At 38.4% G+C, this 25,539-nt stretch overlaps 1 protein-coding gene across 3 annotated transcripts in view; it reads left to right on the top strand.

Moving 5' to 3' along the window:
• LOC145972489 (paired box protein Pax-6) overlaps positions 1–25,539 on the top strand; it is an 80,596-nt gene that overhangs the window by 4,451 nt on the left and 50,606 nt on the right. For all 3 annotated transcript variants that reach the window (XR_014439181.1, XM_083101165.1, XM_083101164.1), the window contains exons 2-4: positions 2,759–2,882; positions 20,340–20,505; positions 20,880–21,060. Coding sequence is in view for 2 of the 3 variants with exons in the window: in XM_083101165.1 (XP_082957291.1) it covers positions 2,870–2,882; positions 20,340–20,505; positions 20,880–21,060 (360 nt within the window). In the remaining variant the exon portion in view is untranslated. The remainder of the gene's footprint in view (positions 1–2,758; positions 2,883–20,339; positions 20,506–20,879; positions 21,061–25,539) is intronic.

Raw genomic sequence — 25,539 nt, 5'->3', positions numbered from 1 at the left:
ATGTTCAAGAAGTGTTCGAACTTGTCCCGCGATAACTATGAAGGATACTGTTCCGTGAAGGCATCTCTCCGGATCCACAAACGATCTCTGGTCGTATCTACAAAAGTTTCGAAGGGATTTCTCAATCTTTGCAATTTTTTCCCGTCTTTTTCTACTCTGAAAATAATATATCTTTAGCACTTTATATTTTATCGCTGAGCACGGTAATCGAAGTATTAATATTTACATCCTTAAATTTTAATTTATCTAAAAATTATTTAAATAATTATCCGTTGTATATAAAATTAAAATGCGATAATAAAACACTATTTTTATTTAATTAAAAATCCAAGATTTATTTGCAGTTTAACTATCAAAATATTTAATGCCAAAAGATAAGAAGATAATATCTTGTCGAATAGTTGAAAAAAAAATGAAAGAGAAAAATTAATTATTGTATTTTATTTTCGAGATTAAATAATACACATGTCTTAAATGATTTTGCAATCATCTTAAAGGTAAAGAAATACTTTTGCGTAATAATTTTTTTAGTTTTGTCTTAACTCGGGATTCGAGATCTTATCAAATCTAAATCGTACGTGACTATAAAAAGGAAAAACGCGGAAATCTCTCGGAAAGCCGCTGTTCTGATGGCGATTCCGCGTGAGGCAGAGTCGAGTTTGAGTTCACTAAATCGACAGCTTGGCGTCTTGCAAACAGAAGCGACGTGATCCTGTTTGCGCTCAGTCGGGCATAATCCGAGGTAATCCTCTTGCACAATATGCGAACGCGATGCTCCATCCACCCCCTCTCTCCCTCTTTCTCTCTCTCTCTCTTTCTCTTCCTCTTCCTCTCTCCCTGTGCATATACATAAACATGTACGTACCTTTCGCGCTTCTCTCGTTGGGCTTTTTTCCCTTTTCCAGTTGTATCTCATCTCCTCGACCTCTTCTTTGTGCAAGAAAGCGCTTCCTCTGTGTAGCAGCGCAAAGAGCATCCTGGATAATGAAAGGGAAAAAGGGGGAAGTCTCTTACTGATGCATTGCTTCGCATTGAATCTCATTGCGATAACTTGTGGAAATGAATCGTATTATAAATTATTACGTAACTTTGATTCGAATTAATGAGCCTTGCGTAAACATCGTCGCAAGAAGGATTTTGTTCTCCGAAATGTTTTCCTTTTCTTATCTTTCGCGAGAACGAGAAATAATTTACATATTAACATATATCATAAATAAATATCGCTATTATAATATTATTATTGCACAAATGAAATTGTATCAATATGCTCTATGAATCGTTATGAGATTCTTGTTTTAATATCAGATATCTTTTTTTATTATAGTTTCATATTTTGTAATTATATTTAATAATCTTTCCTCATTTTGTACTATGTTATTTGATTTTTATTTATTTATAATATATAAAACATTAATATTTAATGCATACATTAAAGAAAGATTTACTTTGAATTAGTTAAAGTGTTGCTACATGAAGATTTAAGCTTTTTTCGCGGTTTGCTTCTCTTGCTATATTTCTTTTTGTTCCATGTATTTTATGGAACGTGATACAACTTGTACGCTTTCAGCTGACTAACTCTTTCCGACACTAATTATACGCGCTTAACTCCATTTTCATTCCCTCTAGCACTGCGAGCTTTCGCCCTCTTTTTTTGTTTGTAGTAGTGAAAGATACACGGAGGGTGTTACGTTTGCGAATAGTTCACGTCTTCAACAAGTGCGAGCTTCGATAATTAAGACACTTCATGTCGTCAATGTTGCTTAAAATGATTATATGTGGTTTTCGCAAGGATGGCTTACATTATTATATTTGAAATTGTGTAATAAATAAAAATTAACTTGCATATACGCGATAACACAGATTATTAACACAATTAAGAAATAGCTCATTTTAATAATATTTTCTATAATCCTTTTTTATGTATACAAATGTTTCTATGTTATACATAAAATTTTATCAGCAATTTTGCCGTGAATTAAATTTCTGTTACGATAAATTTCGTTTAAAATTTTTTTATTTTGCAATTATAAACAGATGTAAATTTTCTTAGCTTTATTAATTGAAATAATTATTTCGATTATTGTTTTTAATAATTTTAAATGATTATTTTCAATAATTTACATTTTAAATGCGTTTGTCAATGACTTAAAAGACATCTGCTGTTTTTTTCGGGTTCTGTGTAATTATTTCTTTTTTTTGTGTGTTTTTTATAACGTAAAGTTAAAGCACATAAAGTTAAGGTATACCAGCTATGGATACACGTTGCGGTAGGATAGGAATCGTGCGTTTCGAGATAACACGGTGATAAAAGAGATCGGTGCGCGCTTATTTGCCCGTTCAAGGCGATCGCGACGACGCATATGCGTTCGCGATATGCAAATGACGCAGATTTACACAGGTGCCGTGGATACGCACAATTTTCGAGTATACGGCATCTAATTAAGGTACGACGAGGCAGTTTGGGTGGATCGTTAAAACTATCAAGTATCTCCGGTATGAATCATGCATTATTTTTATTAATCACCTTATTAATTTCTTCTAAGAAAACGTTTCTCTATCATTCTCTGTGCATATATTTCGCATATGTATATATATCGTCCCGCGAAGTTGCTCTTTTTTTTTTAATATAGTGTTAATATTTTTCACGTCAAACGGTTAATAGTTTAACCTTTCGAATGCGGGGAAGTTACTATTGTTGTATACGATAACGAAGTTTTTTTACTTGATATTTTTTAACGATTTTAATTATGAATTTCAGTGAACGGAAGTGTTCAAAGGCCCGAAGATTCTGCCTTCGCAGCAGTTGGGCGCTGCGGTCGCTCCATGGCCGGGCGCCACCGGCCTCATAGCCTCCGTCACTGCTGACGACATGGCACACAAAGGTAAGCTTATCTCTCAAATATAATTATACAATTTTTATAATTAATTAATGAGCTTAAAAGTGTGAATTTATTTCAATATCGATCGATCTGCGCGCTAAAAATCATTTTACGAATTTATAAACAAAGATAATGGGCATTATAAAAAAGCATATATAAGCACTATAAAAACGATATTATGAGATATCTTAAATATAATTAAAATTGACGGAGATAGATTATTCTAATTTATGTTAATTAATTAATCTTTTCAAAAGTTTTTATTTGGTAAAATCTTGACATGGCTTTGTACATATAATATATTTATAGATACATGCGCGTAAATAATTCTGACAAATTTTTAATTCGTAGCTCTTAACTTTTAATTCTCAACTTTAAAATGTATAGATTAATAAACTATCTCACACACACACACACACACACACTTATAAATTGAAACGATGATTAAATTTTATAAAGAATTCAGATTGACTTAAAGCAAGATAAAAAATTGCGTGATATGAAAATTATACAGATCTATAGTGATGGGCCTAAAGTGTATCGAAAAATTTCCGAATATCCTTTTCTATGAGCTTCAATCATAAGTCATTTTTTAGTTCGATATCCCACTTACGACAGCCCATCAAAAAAACGATTATGGTAAAATCTTTATGTGAGGAACTGCGCCTGAGAAGCATAAAACTTAACGATTCTAGTCGATGATTATGAAATGTTGATAGCACGTAATGGCCACATGCGATGAAATTTTTTTTCTTCAATTAAGCAGCTTTGCATTAATATTGCCGATATTATGTATATAGTTGCCTACTTTTCTATTTAATTCAAAGATATAATTTTTTTAGTAACACTTGTTACCTGTCTAGATACGTAGAAAAAGCGCCCGTAAATTTATCGAAAGTTATCGAGAATTATTTCTATTATTTTTTTAACGGTCTAAACCGTTCGTGAAGAATCCGCGGTTCTAACTTAAATGAGAAAATCTTAATCCTAATTTAAATTCTTGAAATAACTATTCAAAGTGTATTAAAACGCATAGATAATGGTTAATGATGATGATTAATGATGATAGTTTCAGAAATGATTTCTCTCGTAGCGGTTTTGCGTGCATTTTCTCTATTAATTCGCGGGACAGTCTCGACGAACGTAAACTATGTTCGGAGATATTACGGATAATTCGAATTCTAGCTCCGGACGAATCGAAACGTCCGAGAATCAAGAGGGTGGCGTTCGGTTGATGGCTAAGGCGTTTAACCCCATTAGTCCTGAATGGAACTCTCCTTCCTTCTCTCTATCTCTTTCTCTCTCTCTCTTTCTCCCACCCTCTTTTCTCTCCCCCTTCCTCCTCCTCTCTCTCTCTCTCTCTTCTTTCTCTCTTCCTCTAACTTTCTGTCACTCGCTTCCTTCGCTCTCGCCTGTTCGAGCTCTCTTAACACAAGGGTCCGAAGAGGATGGGCAGACGACGTCTCAAGGCTTTCTAAAGCCGGCAACTTCTGCCTGAAACTGGCTGCTCACTTCACGTATTGATTTCCATTCTCTTACGCCTTCCAGCGCTCCTCGCCACGTCCTCCGAATCCTCCGTTCCTTCCGCGGGATCTTCCATACCTCCGCCGATCATAATTTCTGTCCTTTGACATCCTCTCGGTGGTAGCTATCGTATAATTTAACTAAAACGCCAGGCTAAAGAGAAGCCCTCAAACGCGGTATCTTTATCAGATAATTTTCATACCTCACCTATTTAATTCTACATTTTGTTATATTTGTCTCTCTCCGGACATTGATATCATGATACATAAATCTTTGAATATATTGAAATAGAATATTTAATAAAATATCAACGTTTCTCTCGAATATACAAATAAATTTTTATGCATTAATAAAAATTAGAGTAGACCAATCATGATTGTTGTTTTAATTAATTAAATCTCTAACGTTATTCTTTAAATTTCTCCTAGCAAACAGTAAGAATAAACTATACACATATATATATATATTTTTTTAGGTTACGCTTTAATTTGTTATTGCTCAAAATTTCAATAATTTAAAATTTTTTCGTAGACAAATTTTTAGAAAATAATTAAAATTCTTTTCTCGTCTTTCTTATTTTCGATGCTGTTTCCGCTATGGGCGAGTAAAGAGATAATGAGTTGTTATTAACTCATTATCGAAAGAAGCATAACAGTATCATGCTAGCCAATAATATAAATGTACGGAAATTGCCTCGGAAGTAATTGCCCTCCTTCGTGAGAGACGTAACAAATGTACGTTCCAACAAGCTTGACACATGTACAAGCACAATTCGAATTTTCTTTGGCGCAAGGAATTCCCGCGAAGATTTTCAGCGCGAGCGGTAGCGCGGATTAAACACCGCGGCGCTCGACGACGGAATCCACAAGTGAGGAGGCGATCGGCGGAATCTGCAGGGTGCTCGAAAATCCACGAGTTATCTGACCGAGTGCGGCTCAGTGGGGTGTGTAGCGTTAAGTTGGCGTTAGCTCATCGAATCACCCCGAATAGAGCGACCGCCGTCGCGGTAGTGCCAAGAGACGAAGGCTTGTTTTGATCGATCGCACGTACAAATCGTATTTCCGACTTCGCCTCGCACAGGCGATGACAAATCCGTCCTTCCTTATTCTCCTGCGCGGAGCCGCGCGCGAAAGAGCTACGAATTATTGCTCGTGGAAACTGTCTTGCCTTATCCCTCGTGCCTGTTTTACGCCGAGCCTCAAGTAATAAATTAGGTGCTTTCCTTTTCCATTATTTTTCGTTGAGAAAGGTGAGCGGGTAACTTGTCACTTGTCTTGCCTCCTTATTTCGTGTAATTACAGCGATTAGCGTAATGTGTAAAATTGCTTTTCTGTAAAATTCGGAGCTTCGTATACTTATTTCTAACAATAGAACGATGGAACGTTTGGGTTTATGTAATATGTTTATGTTATTATGGCAATGCATAAAACGAATGTTGATTATTTATCTCATAAAATCATCAGAGCAAGCAAAATCGGAGCTGTGAGGTGTTAGTAATTAGAATTGCGTGGGCAGAAAGCGTTTTTATTACGCTAATTTGATTTTTCTCCGGGCATTAACGTTAAGCGGAAGTATTATTTTTACTTTAGTGGAAATTATTACATTAGTGAATGTAATAAAAATAATTTTTGGATATACATGTTCCGAAAATAAATGGTTAAAAGCAGACTCGAATAATTTTTAAATGTATCACAGTTTTTATTGTATTATGAAATTGATCATATTTGAATTGTTATATATAATTTGATTTACTGAAATAGAATTTACTCTTTCATTCAAATGGCACACGTTTCATTAACATGCATCATGTAATTCAAATCTAGTCACAAACTTGGGGATTTTCTGCAAATGAAAATGGAATAGAAATAAACCTTCTTAATTTATAAACAATTTAATCATCTCATAATTTTGTAAATAAGATAAAAAAGTTTTACCATTCTCTCTTAGTGATCATTTTATATATATTCGTTGCATTAAAAAATTATTCGTGAAATATTTCTACATCGTTTTACGTAGAGACAATTTCGCCGAAAAATCGTTAAACATTCTTCATAAATTTTTCAGCCACATATTTTCGGGTAACTTTTGCAGAATTGCAAAGCCGATCGACGACATTTCCGGTGTGAAATATCTATGAGATAGTATTTAACAAAGTTTTCACGATTGTTGGGAGGGTTAACGCTTCAAACGACGTTCTGCAGCTTTCGAACTAACGATGGTCTCTTAACCGTAATTCCTGACGAGAGTTTCCAAAGTTTGGCAAATCGTCGCGTTTCCGCACATTTGTCCTGCTCCGTCGCGTAAAATGAGGAGGCGCATCTCGTAGTTGTCGCGAGTAATCGCACGAATAACTTAGCGACCACATTTCCAAAATAACGCTCGTAGTTGTTTCATATTTTCTTTTTATTTATCGCGAATAATTCTTGCTTCTTTTCATATCAAATGTATGTAAAAATAATTTAATTGACATTAATCAAATAACTTCTTCGAGAGAGAGCAAATTTGGATCATAGACAATGTTTATTTGAATTATATGGAGATTAATAACAATTAAAAAATTATTTTCCAAAGATTATATAGATTTTATTACTATTCGACGCTATACATATTTTATTTATCAGTATATTAATACACATGTATGTTTTGTTCAATCTTTTATAATTTCCTATATGTTTACATATTAATGATCGGTAGAATTTTTCTCCGTATATATCAAAGTATCGTTCGAATTTCCATTAGAAAAACCATTCGACGACTTTCCGCGAGGCAGGTGGCAGGGGGCGGTATGTCTTCTGAAGAAATCCGGAAGTTTGGCAAATCGTTCGACCTCCGCTTTACCGCGTCGAGTCGGCTGTCAGCGCGACATTTCGCCGACGACGAATCAACCCCCCGTCGTGCAGGAGTTGCTCTTACGCATAAGGGACGACACGGTAAAATGAAGGGTAGCGCACAGGAGTAGCGAAATAAGAATAAGAAAGGATAGCGCCCGGCTCTTCTCTTCCTTCTCATTCTTTGTCGATAAGTGCAAAAAGCGAGTCAAGATAGAAAAAGACAAAAAAGAGGAGGGCGAGGAAGTGAAGGAAGAGGAGGCGGTGGAGGAGGAGATGGGGGAGGTGGCGGCGGGTTCTGAAGCATTGATCGTTTCTGAATTCCGAGTAGATGGCAACCCCCGGCGGTTCTTCACCCTCCGGCCTTTCTCCCTTGGAGTCTCGATATACGTACTCGTCTTTCGTATGTTGCTGCGGCGAAGAAGGAAGAGCAAAAATATGAAAACGTTGGGAAGACGGAGAGAGCAAGAAGGAGAGAGACAGAGAGAGAAAGATAGAAAGAAAGAGAAAAAAGAGCTACCCTCTTTAAAACGGTTCCCGTGCTCGTCCAAAACAGAAAACTCCTTCGCTTTTGATCCCGCTGCTTTCAAGCTTCGTCGACGACAGCTTGCACGGTTTTTATTCAATTAATTCAAGTAGTTTGTGATCACGCGACGAACGATGCTTTTTGTTCACCAATTTTGAAGAAAAATAACAATACTTAATTTTTATATAAAACTAATAATTAATGTCGCAGCTTCCTCAGAGCTACGTTTCAATAAAGAGAGTCCAAGATTCTACGTGACTATGAGATTAGCAAAAAGTTGGGGGTGTTTAAATCATCGAAAACGATTATACATCATAATCTTTTATTACACAGTGAATCTAAAAAGATGAGATTTTATTTTATTTTATAATTTTCCACAAGAGAAAAAATCACAAAGTATCGGTACGTTCTCGTAATAATTTTGCGCATTCCCCGCACATCCTTTGCGGAAGCTATCTCGCAGTTACTCGCAAACGTTTTCATGCCTTTGCGGTCTCTCTCCCCCTGTATTTCCCGAAGTATCGAATACTCCCTTCCATCGCCATCATCATCGTCGTCGTTGTCGTAGTTTCCACTTGTGCGGCACCGCTGGAAAACGCTGAAGATACGCGTTATTTCAGGCGAACGAGAGGAGACGCCCTTCTCTTCCACCGTTTCTTTCTCCCGCAGCAACCACCGCCGCTGTCGCCGGCGGCGGCTTTTACGGCTATCTATCGGAGCATTTCGTACGTGGACTGGATACATGGTGGATTTTCCGGAGGTCCTTCGCTTGCGCCACCGCCTTGCGACTACGAATTCTTCGGAACCATTCCCGTTTACCGTCCCTTTGCCAGGCTGGACCGAGCTCGAAATGTGCTGGCCACCCGCTTCTGTTTGAAGAGGGAATTTCACAGTCGAATACGCAAGACGCACAGTTCCTGTTCCGACTATCTTAGTTTTCACGGAGAAACTGCTCTTCGAAAAGGTGCCCGACAGTTACTTCCGGCAGTTAAGATGATCTCGCAGTTACATATTCATACAATATGCATTCGCATATTCGCGGAATTGAAGCACAACGGTTAAGAATCTCAGATCTCAGTATCGTTTTATATAATCGAAATATTTCGATCTTCTCAAGAGTGATTATCGAACTTATCCCCTCAGATCTCGTAAGTCCCTCTCCCTCCATCTCTGCGGAATATTCTGAAATTTTTAAATCGTAAAACAGATTTTAAATCTCGTTTCTTTTCGTGTTCACAAATGTGGAGAAGTTCTTGCTCTTAATCTCGCGCTTATATTTATCTATTCTCCAATAGAAGAAAGTGCCACCGAGGTGGCATTAAAGCCGGGAGCTCATTAACGCAGCGAAAGAAAAGAACGAGCGGCCCGACGACCCTAGCCATTGTCACGACGTGAAGCTATTGCTATGGGAATTTCATGGATTCTCCGCGGCCGTCGCGAATAATGTCCCGATCGTTCCACTGATTTAACACTGCAAAGAGAGATAGATAGAGAAAGAAAGAGACCGAGAAAGGACAACGAAACGTTATTGGATATTCTCTCCAAACGGCGTAACTTGACCACACTTTAGATTCTGCTGCCAAGTTTTCACGAGTTCTTTGTAAAACTATTTGGTTTGAACATTTTATACTGCTGAAATTGTTGTAAAACGTTGGAATGATAATCTTTCTTCGAGATACACGTCACGGACGCGTAGCTTAAAATAAAAGAAATTAGATTGACGTATTTGATTCTGAAATTATAAAATATATATATCATGAAATTCTTTAAACAAATTTAAAAAAATATTTTATAAATACACATAGATTTTTTAAATATCTGTTTTCAGTGAAAAATTAATTTATTGATGAATTAATCTTCTAAAATAATTTTGCGCTTTAAATCTGTGGTAGAAGTGAGGAAGAGCAAAATAGATAAATAAAATACGTATCGAGAAAAATATTCTCTAATGCCTCTGGCAGCATATCTCAAAGATATCTTAAGCCGTTAGAGATCCATTCGCATTACTCATCGTTCTTTCGCGCTCGCTCGCGTATGCATTATTCCATCCTAACTATATAGCCCCCCGACGGGAAACAAAAAAACTGTCATATAAACCGCGCCCTCTCTCCCAATGATGCTGAGAGGGTGACGGCGAGAAAATGGAGACGGTGTGAAAAGCCACCGCGAGAGACGACGGCGACGACGACATCGTCGCCGACATCGACGGCGGACGTCGCTTTTGTCCGTCGACGAGCTTACGCGGGCATGACGTTAATCGACGAGACGAGCCTCGAAAGCGTTTGAGAGGGTAAACGCGGTTAAGCCGGCGTTGGAATTTCCTTCACGTCCTCAGATCGTCTCTCCTCGAATGTTATAGCGTTAACTAATTCACTAATATGTCATTGTAAACCGTGACTTGTGCAAAAATTACGTTTACATTGGACGCACTATATTATATGATACACCATAAAAAAGCAATTAAAAAATTTAATAATTTGAAAGATTAAGAAACAAAAGAATAAAATTCCTAAGGCAACATTATATGGTTAATTTAATCACCAAAAAAGGAATTTCGATGTTATAAATATGACGTTAACATTTGCGAGTTCTAATCTAAAAACTAATGATTATTGCAATAAACATAAAGTTTGTACATGTATACATTTGTAATAGAAACACAGTTGTAGCGAAAGAGCACACTATTTTTTATCGATGCAGTTTAAGCGTGCATCGAGAATAAAGAAGTTTTCACGCTAAATAAATATTTTGACAAATCACAACGGGGAGAAAGAGAGGAAGAGAGAGTGGTAGTCCGGGCATACCATGGATGTATTATGGGTATACGAGCAACTGTCGACCTAATTTTCCCCTAAATGTTTCCGGAGATTACATCGGTTCGCTATTGTACGTGACCCGCGTACGACGTCTTTCAATGGAAGTCTGCAAACCTCTCGGAAAAACGGATGCCCGATTTACATTGGCTCTCTGATATCATGCACGATATTTAGCGCAAATGATATTTTATAATAATTTAATATATGCATAATAATCGCACGTATTCTCCGAGACATGCATGAAGTGTGATATACAAGAAAAGCATTTGTCGTAAATCGCAGAAATCTCGACAGGATTAAAACAACAGGATTCTTAACTCGGCACGCACTTTCAGGATTGTTTATTTCACTGCGGCAAAACTTTACGTTAGTCTGCGAGGGAGAGTCAGGAAACGTAATTTCCTTCCTCTGCGGTGGGCGCCGCGTCGAGGAAAACAAATGGCGGACAAATGCATAAAATGAGGAAAAATCGTTAGCGAAATACGGCGCGTTTATCCGTCCCGCGATAATGACGTCGTTTGGCGTGCTAGCAGCACTTTCATTTGATTTCATTTCTGCATACGCTGTTAGTGCATCAGCGACGAGTTTATTCGCTCTCCATCCTTTCTCTTCTCGTCCCCTTTCTTCGCCGTTTTTCGCGTTCCTCGTCATCTCTCGACGTCCTCAAACGTACTTTTGCGTGCCACCGAAAAATCTTGGTCCCTCTCTCTCTCTTTTTTTTTCTCCGAAAAGGACTCGAGAGGTATGCCACTTCAGACTCTGAAGGACCGTCCTGTCTCGCGCACAATAATAACGATTCCACCCGCACACCTGCCCTGACTACCGAACCAATCTCCAAACGTGGACCGACCCACATTCTCATTTTCATAACAAGGCCAAATAAGCTGCACCTGCGATTCCCTCAAACGTACACTCTTCCTCATTCCTTTCCTGTAGCGACATTTTTCGCGTATTACGTCTAGATTGTCATGGAAAATATATGGAAGACTTGCTATCTCGAGAATATTTTCTCACGCAAAGCGAGCGATATTTACTACGTAAATTTACATACCGTCTCTGCGGATAATGATGAAAGTTTCTTTATGGCGGTGACAAAATGGATTATAAAATGTGAAAGTATTTTTTTTATTTTATTTAACAATATTCAGTAAACTTAGTTTCTATTACGAATACACTAATGACAGCTAGATTTTTAGAGTATAAGCGTATTTATAATATTATTCCTAGTATTTAATAATTTTATAAAGCATATTTTTTCATATCTGTTTATTTTCACGAAATGATACTCGTCAATCAAGTATTTATGAAAATTTCTTTACTATGCATGTTGAGTTGTGCTTCGTGATTTAATAGAGTATTCGGTGTTTCATTTGCATCTCTCGTAGATCCCCGTGTAGATGTAGATCGACAACGCTGCCGCATTATTCCCACAGCTGATCATTCCGATACGTAGATCTAATTATGTCACAATCCCCATGGGCATCGCACTCCCATGGGAACGAGCGGTGCGCGACCACAATGCCAACCAACCAGTCGATGTCTCATTGTGCACTTTGTACGATTGTACTGTAGTACGCCTCTGTTAAAGGGGCCCTGGCGGCGCCTTATTTCCTGGTGGCACATGCACGTCGACCCCCAGCCTACGTCTACATAAGGCTCCTTCGCCGGACCCTTCCCGCATTTTTCGGTAATAACCGTCGAAAAAACGGGGGGCTCCCGTAGACGACGTAGCGAGAATCTCCCTCGTACGTCGATCGCGATTAAGCTTACTCCCTTTTTTTCCTCTCTTTCCTCGTTCACAAATCGCGCGGATTACATGGCCGGAACACATGTTCCTCGATATTGTTGCCGCGATTTCGCTTATTTAACGGAAATATTGGCGACCGGTATCTCTAAGTTTCTTTAATTTTTTCGACGTCTAGAGGATAATACTGTATAAGTAGGAATTAGTAGTAGTAAACATACAACAGGGATTTTGGATAGGAATTAAATTTTCCTGTAGAAATTTGCTTTGCTGTTAATCTGTACATATATGTAAAAAAAAATAGACTCTGTTCTCAAAAATGGAAGTTGCGTTGAAAAAGAAGAAGCTCAAAATTAAATCAGAGAAACTTAGTCAGTAAATCTAGTCAAAAAAGCTTTTTACGAGAAGATTGATAAAATTAGGGAAAAAATATAATCTACGTATATTTGTTCCTTACGTCATATGATCTTTTATTATAATCAAAAACTATTTATTAATTTATAAAATAATTTAATAAAATAATTAATTTATTATTTTAATAATTAATTATTAATTTATAAAATTATTTATTAATTTATAAAATTATTTAATAAAATAATTTATTATTTTAATAATTAATTATTAATTTATAAAATTATTTATTGATTTATAAAATATCCCCTTGTTAATTTATCAGAGCATATACTATACATTGTGAAAAAACTCATACATTAGATAATAGAAATATTTATCATATTCTATTTCAACTTTATTAATTATCTACACGAGCAAGATTTCTTCTTTTTCACCACGAAGAGATTAAAGTGCCAGTTTATCGCAGTTGATATCGAGATACTGAATATAATTCAGTGATGATGATCTACCTGCCGGACACGCGCGTGAGGGGACGGTAGTACCGGAATTGCCCGCGGACGAACCTGGGCCTCCTAGCTCACCATGTTGCTAGAGAGAAGCAGCGGCTCTCTGACAGACTCGTTGGCGCGGAATAACGCGTTTACAGGGCTCTTTGTCCAGTCCGCTTTGGATCCACCACGCCGGCCGTTTCGTGCGGCTGCGGCTGCTGCCGCCACCGCCGCCGCCGCTGCCGCACCGCGCCGATCCCCGATCTGTTTCCCCGACCTTCTAGCATAGTTGGCCTCCAGGTAATTGGATAATTCGACCCGGAAAGAGAACTCCCTCCACTTGCCAGGAAGCGCTCACCTTTCCGGCGCAGAACAGCGCGTTGACTCGCGCGCGTAATAGACGATCGCCGCGAGACCGCCGAGTAGTTGCTCGTATAATGACGCATTTAATCGATTCGTAATTAAAGTCGAAATGCTCGAAGCTTTTTTTTACAAATTAAAAGGTATTTACTTCTTGTGTAACTGTACAGGTAAATTTTATAATTTATTTCTGTCCAAGATGATATGAAAATGTTAATGTATTTGTTTTAACAAACGGATTAATGCAAAGTAATTCCATGAATGAGAATTATATCTACCTTATAACATATCTATTTTATAACAGTCGAGCCCTGATTCCTTAATCAGAGTTCGAACGTTATAAAGCTAGATGATATGTATGTTTGAGGTTTTAATCGTTTAGTTCGATTAGCTAATGACTCCTCAAAATTTATAAATTTTGAAAATGTTAAAATAGTTTTTGTAACGAGAAGAGGGAAGTTAAAAAAGCATTCGCACACAAAAGTATATTATACATTACATTTATTTATCTGATATAAAAATAAATTGAATTTATTAAATATTTTTAATTTTAAATAATTCGTTTAATGTTTGGCGAAAAGTTTTTAATTTACTATTTGAAACATGTCTGTGTGAATTTAGAATTGTCATTCTATTGATTATTATATTTTTTATCAATTAACAGAATTTAATTAACAGAATTTTCGTTCCATTGATTATTAGATCTTAAAGCAAATTACACACTCAATTTATTCGGTATCAAACATTTGGCACTTCGCAAATAGACATCTACGATCAATCGCCAAGTCGAAATCTCATTAGTGTCTTAAGAATGTAGCCATACGTATAGGCTAACCGTGTCACGGTACAAAATCGTCGACGAGATCCTTTAACCTGGAACAAGATCCCACATCTGTCTCCGGAGTCGATCTTTCCCCTTCGATACAAATCGGTGATCGAGGATGAATCGAGTTGTCAATGGACGGCCATTAATAACGCTAATAACTGTCGGGAGCACGTTTTCGGGGAAAAAAGGTTGTACCGGCAATAGAAGGAGAGAGGAAAAAAGTGAAGAGGGGAATAGAAGAGGAGTCGCTGCAGGTCAAAGCACGCGGCAGATTGGCTGCAAACAACGGCACAACAAATACTCGAGTCCTCATTGTGCGCCGCTTCTCCTCGCGCAGGACAGTGTCGTGTAGTTCGCGATAGCGGCTACGGGAAAGCGGTCCCGGCCGCACCCCGCTAAGGTATAAGGGTCCTCATTTTGAAAACATGTCCGCAACAATGAGGCCATTATGACGATCGTCGAGCCGGTCGCATTCATATACGCTGCTCTCTCGTACCTTCTTCTTCTGCTCTCTCGCGGTTTCTTCCGTCTCTACCTGGACGGTCAGTTGTGCTATACGACTGACCCTCGTCATGTCGTCCATGGCGTCTCAATACGGCGGCGACGAACGAGAGACGAGGGAAGGGAAGAGGGAAAAATCGGTGCGAGGGGGAGATTCTTCTATATCGTCGAGCGATTTCACCGACAAAATAGACTACTGTCATCTACGATGATGCACACGACTTTCCGCATTGTGCTAGCAGCTTTACGGCGAAAACGCGAGTAGCCAACTCCAGGTCGACTCGTTGACGCTTCACGAAGAAACCCCTGTATCGACGAGATTCCATAAATTAGTTCGAGAGTATCATTGACACCGTAAAATCCACAGAGGACTTCATCGTGTGTCCCTATATATTCTTTACACTTATTTTCTTGATACATTTGTGAGTGGATCTATAGAACGATTGGATACTTTCTTCTACATTTTCAAGCGAAGAATGAAAATCAAATACCAGTTAAGAGTCAAAAGTAACGTATTGTAAGTTAAATAAGAAAATATTTTTACATAAATTATATAAATTATTTATACAGTTACAAAATTTATTTTAGAGAAGAGAGAAATAAGAGATGTTAAAAGACAATACAAATGCTGAACAGCGATTGAAGAAATAACAAAACGAGATATTTTCTGATATTTTTATTAATCTCCAATTTCGTTCCAAGTAAGAGAACTAGATTTACATAATTCCAAGGATTACGATTAATAATTTTTACAAGCATTTCCGAATCGGCGTGAAGTGACACTTGGACATGATCGGGCAGATATTCCGTTTCTTCTTCATCCTCTTGAGCGATTACTGTGGCGAAACATCATGCCACTTGAGCCCAAGTGGGCATCCCTCGGCACCTATCCGAAGTTGAGGAGCTTCAAATGGGTTCGAAGGGTATCCCGTGCTCTTCTCCGTTCATTCATTCGCCGGAAACGTATCTTTGCGGTGAATGATTGAGACGCCCGGCGACGGGCATCGTCGACAACGCTCTAGGTGAACCGACTTTAACTGCAGTCCGTAAGCATTTGTCATGGCACTTTAGCAGAGCGCCGTTCCGAATACACGTATACGAACCTCACGATAGAGATTGCCGTTCTTGTTCGCAAGTCCGCAACTTCTGCACAACTTGATACAAGGATGCACAATGACAATGGCTACAGCGGGAGAGCTTTCAGATCGGCGAATGGAGCTTTTCACATCAAACAAAATTCGATCGATCCGTGTCATCGATATACAAATCGTCTCGCTAAATGGATGGAAACTCAAATTTGACTCTTGAATTGTTGCGCTATATATCTCAAATATTCTGAACTCGATTGTCAGATTTAATAATAGAATTATATGTAGAAATATATATTTCTATACATATATGTAGTAAAATTTATTTTTTAGTTTTGTGAGCTTTTAACCGTGTTCAAAATTTTAATCAATTTTGCATTTTACTATTTATTCTTATAATTTTAATCATGTAAAATATATATTTTTTCTTGTAAACTTTTTGAAGAATGTTTTATGAAATTACTTTATATAATCCAATTTTTTCAAGAATCTTAGAGAAGAATTCTATATAAAAATGAAAACTACTATAGAATTTACGAAATGCAGAGAAAGAGAGAGAGAGCGAGATGAAGCGCAATGATCCATTTTAGAGAGTCAAAGACGAATCAGAACAGAATAGTTTATTCTAGTACGAGAAATCAGGATAGCAAGTCTCGCGTAAAGGAAGCCGACAACCTCTAGCGAGCCGCTGCTGCTCGTCGTAATTGATTACGTCACGATGGCGAGAGGAGGACCACCCCGGAGAACAAGAAGGGAAAAGAGAGGTGGATGTATAAGTCAGACGGGGAGGAAGAAGTCGGACGGATGATGAATGTGCTGTCTGAGCCGTCGCGTCAGCGAGGCTCTGTTGCCCGTTTGTAAACGAGCTTCCCATTTTTTTTTCACGGTTCTTTACGTGCTGCCAAAAGTATCAAACTGTCTGCGCACATCCGAAAACACTTTGCTCGTCGATCCTCGATTAGCGTTCGTTGATCACTTGCCAGCTTAGTCTTTCCAAAATTGCGTGTTTTTGTTCGTAAAGAACGTAAAGCAAGCATGAAAGAAATAAATTGTAGGATTAATAGAATAGAATTAATTAGAAATTATATAGATTGAAGAGCTATGAAAGCAAATTTGCAATTCCAAGATTTCTTTTTTGTACATGACAGCGAATTGCTGCAGTGACAACATTAGTGTACACTTTCAAAGTTTATCAATCATTAATAGTTTGAATTAATATGTATATTAATACTGGCGAAACATATCAAAAAAAGAAAAAACAATTTCTTTGCATATGATGCAAAGAAAAAATATTATTTTCATATTATGCTTATTCGGAATAATGCATTTGTACAAGATTTTACTATACAGCCGGTTACGCTAACCCGAGATAAGAAAGTTTGCCTTGGGTAACTATTGGAAATACATTATTACGTTGACAGATGAGAAGTTTTTTTAAGAAACAGCGTATTATTGTGTATTATAATAAGTTTGTCACACGGTTATTTACACTGCGTTGTTAGCAGCACGGAATGAACATGTCCTTGTTCCAATTATATTGTCACATATGATTTTATATGTATTTGAAGACAATATAATACATAATTCCAAGGTAAATGACTTCCATTTTTCTCTAATTCTGTTAGACATGTGCGAAGGCAATGTCGCTTACTTGTTTCAACAAATGTCATAATGAAAAAAAGAAATTTTAACAATTCTCTACATTAATAAGTACGCTGCAATTGTTCAATGTTAATTTCTTTATCTTTTCTGTTTGTAAAAAAATGTCTCTAACTTGATATTTTAAGTACATTAGCAAAAATTTGATTCATGAAAAAACCATTGCTTCTAAAATAATCTTTATTCTTTAAGGTATACATGTCATTTTTTCAAAAATATCTCTCACAATTTTAATTATTGCATCGATAATAGAATAATAATAATAATATAAAACAATGTCAGATAGAGTTATGATGTACGTGACAACAATGATTTTTCAGAAATCCACAGAGACGAACATTGAGAAAAATTCCGCGCGTGTTCGATGATGCATCGTGATACGGGAAAGGGTGTTGGGGCGAGAAAGCGAGAAGGGATCAAGGGACGGCTAATGAAGTCCTAATAAACGGCGCCGAGGCTCGGGCAGGCGGCAACACCCTTTCTGGCTTGATATTTAATACAAACGTTACAATATCAAAACACGTCCTTTGGGTCCGAATGCCCACTCGAGCGCACCCCTTGATCGCGCGCGCGGTTAATACCGCCTGCCTTAAAGGCGGCGGTATCGCGCACCCCCTTGCGTTGTTGTACCGATTCTAATACAAACATACATATCCCCAGAATCCGCATTGGGTCCACGACGAGGAGCTAACTATAATTCCTCGATGCTCTCTCGTGCTCGAACACAATGGCCGGGCAAGCGATGCAAAGGGGAGAGAGAAAGAAAGAGAGAAAGAGAAACTAGCCTTTTCTAAAGACACGCCAGTTATTTGCGCGAGTTATTATCGCTCGTTAAGAACCGGCATTCGAAGCGCGTTTAACAATTTGCTCGCATTCGCCCTCCTTTTCAGACTCCATTTGTTTCTTTAATTTACTACTCCGCTTTTTGCCCGCCGATTTGCGAGTCCCGCGCGGTATTATCGGTAGATTTTTCCTCCGGACGAGAATTTCCGCTTCCGTATGCGTATCTCTTGTGTCTCTTCTTTATAGATTTTTATAAAGAGGCAAGTGGCGACTTATGAAAATATAGAGACCTATAATTAATTAATTTTGTAAATTATGACGCGATAGTTATTTACACCTACCCTCGTGTGCACACGTGAGGTAGCTTCTCTCTTTCTCTCTCTCTTTTTCTCTCTTTCGACAACGAGGGAGTCCCATTCACGATGGGACATATACGCAAGAAATGGCTCGCGATTCTCGCGCCAGGCCCATTTTCGAAAGTCAATCGACCGTGAGCCCCCTTTTCGTCAATCGTGCACACTCGTAAATCTCCCTTATAACCCTCCGGGTGTGTGCCAGTCGACGCGATGCGATGCGCTGAATTAGCGTCAACAGGATATTTTTGACAAATGTTGCTTTTTTCCTAACGGATCTCATGAACGATAATTGTGTATGAAAGTTATATATATATATATATATATATACACATACGTCTGTACCAATATTTCATTCTGTTTAATAATGGTTTCCAATCGGTATTTCGATGCAAGCTGGTTTAATTTTTCCGCATTGCTATATATCTGTTATTAGATTTAGCGGATTTGTATGTAAAGGATTTAACAATTTTTTATTATTACTACATGAGATAAAGAAATCCAATCCTTTGTAGTGTAAAATTATTAGTGGCAATTATTGAATTAGTGAATAATTAATTGTGTAATTTGACTACATTAATGTAGTCTGTATATTAATTAAACATTCAGAGATAATCTCATATTTTCCTTTGGAAAACTATTTTTAAATTACTTACTTATTATTAACTTACAAGAAAAAAATACATTTTTTTAGAAATATTATAATGTTACATACAAACATATCAAAATTTAATTTTTTCTAATTAGTTCTTATAATCATATAAAGGAATTGTAATCATGTTTCTGATAACTGATTATAATTAATTATTCTATTGATATTTAAATCCTTTCACTAGATTTAACATAAATCTTTTTCATACATTATTAAAAAGTGAAAATATCTATGTTATTTCAATGGTATTTATTTATTTCTTATCTTATTTGCAAATTTTATGTATTTTTTGAAAACGATAGGATTTCTACCCCAGAAAAATTAGGGCGTGGCACTCCACTCTAGGTGTCACCTTCGAATGCAGCTTTTGCGCGCGGCGGTGACGGGAATATAAAATATCTGCGCGAGGGAACGCTTCTTTTTCTTTCTCTCTCTCTTTCTCTCCCTCCCTCTCCTCCCTGGCGTTTCTCTCGAGTATCCCAAGACGGCGGCGTGTGTGCCTGCCTTGTCACTGGCACAATGAGTCGAAGATTATCTACGATGGGATTCGCTGACATTACGACGCTCGCGACCAACCCCCTGCGCTCGCCCTCCGCCACTCCTCGCCCCCTTTCGTCGAACGCGAAAAGAAAGAAAGAAAGAACCCGCCGTAGTCTTCTTCTCTCCTCTCGGCTTCTAAACGGGAGGAGAGAAAATACATGATCTACGGCGACAGCGGTATTGTTCGTCGAAACGCGAAAAAGTCACCAGAGGCGGTGGAGCATTTGAACTCTTCACACCCCTTATGCGAACATTCGGCGAGAGGGGATCGAGAGGAGAGAATAATTCAGAGAAATATGATTTTTTGTGGGCGCAATTTTTTACCGTTTGATTTGTTGGTGTATCTAGTTTTCAAAAATGAAAATGACCATTTCCAAAGTAAGCGTGCACAAAGTTATGCGATTTTCATCGTTCGCAGGACACAGCGGGGTGAACCAGCTGGGTGGTGTCTTCGTCGGCGGCCGGCCACTTCCGGACTCGACGCGGCAAAAGATCGTCGAGCTCGCACATTCGGGCGCGCGACCGTGCGATATCTCTAGGATACTGCAGGTCAGCAACGGCTGCGTCTCGAAGATCCTCGGCAGGTTGGTTGCAATACTGCTTATTCCGTTTTGACATGCAGGTATTTCTGGAAAAATAGAAAACTTGAAATTCTCAGAAATTCATTTCTTTTGTAATTAAAAGAATATTGTAAAGCTATAATGGAATTCAAACTTAAGAGAAGAATATAAATAGGTTATTCAAACACTTTTATGTTATGCACAGCCATTGCGTCATAAAAGACGCATCAAGGTATATTGCTCAATAATGGCTTTGCCCCCGCATTATGCAGCTCGATCCAAATTTAAACCGTAATACGGCGGACGATATGCTTAGTGTAATATCCTATTATCAATGTTGACTTGAGAATCTTTCTTATGTCCCTACCGCATTGTACCGCAAATTATTATTGTTGTAGGTACTATGAGACCGGATCTATAAGGCCCAGGGCCATCGGCGGCAGTAAACCGCGTGTCGCAACAGCGGAGGTCGTCAACAAGATCTCGCTCTACAAAAGCGAGTGCCCATCGATCTTTGCGTGGGAGATTCGAGATCGCTTGCTGCAGGAGGGCGTATGTACGAACGACAACATTCCGAGCGTAAGTACGGCCTAGAATATGTGCAAAGATTTTTTTGCTTTCACTTATATTAAACAGAACTTATATTGAGATTCATAAGAATTATCTTCATTATACTGGCTATGTCATTATCATTATTATAAGCAGATAGAAATAGATAACAAACTAAATTAGTTGAAATATTTTTCACTAATACAATAAATTGATCTAATCAATATAATAATGATTGAGAGAAAGAGTAAATATATAGAGATAATTTTTTATAAAAATAAAAAAATACATTTTTATTAACGTGAGTATAATGGAAGGAATTATAGCAAAAACTCGATTCATTTAACATTATTTTGCATTATTCAAGTTTCGTTGTTTTATTAAGTCTACTACAAAAGGATACTGTAGCAGATTTTTCTACTAGATCATAAAATATATCGCACGTTTAATAAAAACATGTTATTTTTTTTGAAAATACAGACCAAGTATAATGAAGATTCGCGCCTCGTAAAAAATCTTTGTTAACTTGTAGTTAAAGCTCGTTGACCGATTACGCAACTTGACAAAAGTTTCCGCGGAAGAATCGGTGTCGCGGCGACGGCGACAATACAAAGCGCGTCGCAAAACAGCCGTAATGGAGCCTGACTTTCGGCGGGTGGAGGTTGTAAACGCGCAGGCGTATTGTCAACGGTGGCTTTGTCTCTACTCACACAAAACAGGACCGCATTTACATAGATAGTCGTACGTAGAACGAGGAAGGGGACGGAGGTGAGGGATGGAAATCAGTTTTCCATGGGGTAGCGGCCGGTTGTACAGAGGATGTTTATGCGAGCCGATGGACTCTCGGGCGACGTGTGCAAACTCCACCCCCTCGTCGCGGCGCGCGGCTGATGTTGTTAACACGAGGCGGTTAATCGCGCAAACGGATGACGGACGATTTGGCCTTAACCGGTTCCGCCCCGACGAGTCCCCTGTTTCCCCAACGCGAATCATTTCTTCCCACCTCGCAATCGCGTTATTCTAGGAAATCCCGATAGAGAACCTCGTTTATTAAAATGTTATTACAATGTTATTATAATATATTAAATGCAATTTTCTTTTATGTATCATAAGTATAGAGTTGCCAATTTTCTCTCGTTAGGAGAAAATAATGAAAAGTAAAGGAAAAGAGAGAGCGAAGAGTGTCATTTCCTATATTCGCATCTCTGAAATTTAAATCGCAAAGATCCGATTTTTCATAACTCCAAAGACATCCGGAGAAGAAAAATTGTCCGGATATCTTTATTAAGAATGGATAAATGCGAAATTAGTTGAAATGCAAATTGAACTTGAAATATATATGATGATTAGCAGAGCGCATACGTTTAACGCCGAGAAGCATTGGCCGAAAAGGAACGTAATGCCAATTCCTGTAGAATTAATTAAGAGATTGCTCGAGAGGATGGTCGACGCACGGATCAAAAGAAAATTCTCTGATGTCTTCCTTTTTTATTTTTCTTCTTTTCCGACCTGTGGAGAGAGGGACCCTCCCTCCCGTCCCCTTCAACCCCGCGATACGTTTAGTGTTCACGACGACGGGGTTGGTTCCTCCCCGTATACCGCCGTTGCCATGGATATTTGCATGCGTCCAATAAACGGTGGCTAAGGGGCTCTCGACTCGCTTAGGGTAAAAAGCGAAAGAGGGTCGCTAAATTTTACCCTCCCCCTCTCCCTCCCCCTCCCCCACATTGCCCTACGTCGTTCTTCCTTGTTTCTATATGCGTCGCGTCTCCTTCATTCTACTCGTCTTCCCTTGTCGGGCTCGCTCCCTCGCGTCTTCGTAACAACGCCGAGGTGTACGCGAGCCACCCTCGCGAAGAGGCCACGGGTGAAAGTCGTAGCGAAGTTGGAGGAGGAAAAGGATGACGGTAGAACTGAGAGAGCATTCTTATCGACGTGAGAAAAAAAGTGTCAAAGGCTCGCCTTTACCCGTGAAAGAAAGCCGACGAGAGTTCATCTTCGCGGCTTTTTGCACAGTCCCCTTTCCTGTCGTCGCGACAAATTTTAACATTCGCGTCGAGGAAAATAAACCGATACGTTTGCAAGCAATTCGAAAAAGTTGCGATAATTACTAGTCGCTACGAGAAATAGATTTTCCCTTCGTAGATATTATCGAAATAATATAGGAATTAAAAAATTAAATAAGTTACATTTTTTTTCTTTGAAACTTTTTTTTAACATAGATTTACATCATTTTTAATTCTTTCCATATCTCTTCTGAAACATTTTTGTAAAAATGGCATTTTTTAGAATGATACATTTTGTATCATTCGACCTATTTCATAACTTTTCGTCTACTTTGATATATCGTTGATAAAAAGAGAATTAAACGCTGGAAAAACACTGTGGTTTAACACATTAAAGAAACAACACGAAAAAGTTTAACAAGTATGTTACAGCGAGTCGTCAAAGGCGTGACTTTTAAGCATTTTAAGCGGTAACGAGGCGCCGACACAAACAGCGACGTTTCAGAATTTCGCGTTTTAACAAATTACAGGAGAGCTTGCGGATTCCGCAGAGCGCGCCTCCGGGGCGTTGGAGGATCAAAGCTGGCGCGTAATCCCGGCCGCGTTTGAGGATCTTGCGAACGCTTCTGAACTTGTTGTGGGCAAGATTAACGTTTCTTTAATGGTCCGTGTAATATTCCATTACGTACAGTTCGCTCGAGAATTATTGCGCCGGGGCGAAACGAGGCGTCGAACGGATTCGAGCGCTAAAACGCGAAGCGATCGAAGGAAATTTCAGTCTCACCTTCAACGAAATCTTCGGATATCGCATTGTCTCTTTCCGAAAATGAATTAACATCACATATCTCAACAAAATTGATACATCGAAATATCGGAGAATAAAATTTAAAGATTATAATTTTGTTTGATGGCAAAATTAATTCCGTGCTAATTTATAATCATTTTCGAAGAGGTTTTATAGAGTCCTCATAGATAAATGTATAATATGTTTGTCTTCGAGAAAAGCGAATATATACTATATATTATATTTTTCTAAAGCTACTCAAAAGACTTTGAAGAAAGATTTATTACGTTGTTTTTGAGTTTGCATTGCACTGTGTAATATATCGTGAATTATCTCGCGGAAGTGCATAGAATTTTTACAAACGTGATACTTGTCGCTACATTTCAGAACTTTTGAACAGAATTTCTTTCGTAAACCAAAGTACTTGAAAATCTTTCGACTTTTCTCTGGGAGCAAGATAATTCGCGAACGGGATTGATTCGGAAATGTTTCTACTTATTTTCTCTGATCAGTTTGTGCGTGTTCGTTCATGTGCTGCATATGCGTGTGGTAGACGATAGAAGACCTCAGTTCGAAGAAAAGGAAGGGGAGAAAAGGAAAGAGGAAAAATGAGAGGAGGTACGAACGGAACGAAGGAACGTATTCCAGGCGAGCCGTGGTGATTGGGGGAAATTTCATTATTCTCAGACATTACCCCCGTTATTGTAATGCCATCAAATTGGATACGCTTCGTACACCTTGTGGAACGGGTGGAATATCTCGGGCTCTCTCCTCTTGCGTTGACTGTCTCCTTCTCTCTCTTTCTCTCTTTCTTTTTCTTCCGCTTCTTTTACGTGAATGTCGGAACGAAGTTCGCTCTGTTGCGGACTTCTTCATTTTCTCCTACAACAATTTTGTATGTATATTTCGTTCGGTTTAGCTAAACAAAATCGGAAAATATATATATGCTTTTCGTGTGTTTCAAACTTTTTGTTTGCGTTTGATTCTTTGTCGATTTATTTTATTACAGAACATTTTTATAAAAATATGAATCGCCAATGTATCTCATGAACAAAGCTTTTCTTGTATATGAACGTTGTATATTGTTGTGATAAGCATTGCAGCCTCAACTTGCATTACATTCGTTATGATTTTTCCTACTTTCCAAGAGCAATTCAATTTAATTTTTTATTCGTTATAGTCATTATTTAAATTTGTATATCCAATAATAATGACAAGAAATTCTCATAGAAATCTCTTCAACGATATTTAATTAAATTATTGTCCATTTTTTCGAGGAAATATTGCAGACCAGATTAAGTAAAATTACGCGAGAGCAACAGTTTTGTGCAGAACGGGCGCCCGATCGCATTCATCCTCTTTCGCGAGAAAGTTGAACGCGCGCGGAATTGTCGAATCGAGCCAATGGCTCGACAAACCAGTAAAGCCCGCAGGACGCGGAGACGGATTCGAAATGTCCTGCGGAGCTCCCACTATCCGTTTCGTCGTGGAATACCGTTTCGGTCCCTGCCGGATTTGAATCTGGCACCCGGCGTGGCGGACGCGTTATTGGTTTACTCGCGCCACTGGCTCCGGGATGCCAACAGCGGTTCTCATCCGAGAACGAGGAAGAATTGCCTGTGAATCGTGTGTGAATCAGTCATTCGGGAGGCGACATAAATCCCTTTTCAATCGCTGATGATTCTGCCAAAAAGAAAAGAGAAATTAGGAAGTTAAATG

This window comes from Camponotus vicinus, unplaced genomic scaffold (genome assembly GCF_025532165.1).
Source record: "Camponotus vicinus isolate PSW18456_S1 unplaced genomic scaffold, iyCamVici1.0 SCAF_5, whole genome shotgun sequence".
Classification (NCBI taxonomy): domain Eukaryota; kingdom Metazoa; phylum Arthropoda; class Insecta; order Hymenoptera; family Formicidae; genus Camponotus; species Camponotus vicinus.
This window is presented reverse-complemented; position numbering and strand designations above follow the sequence as displayed.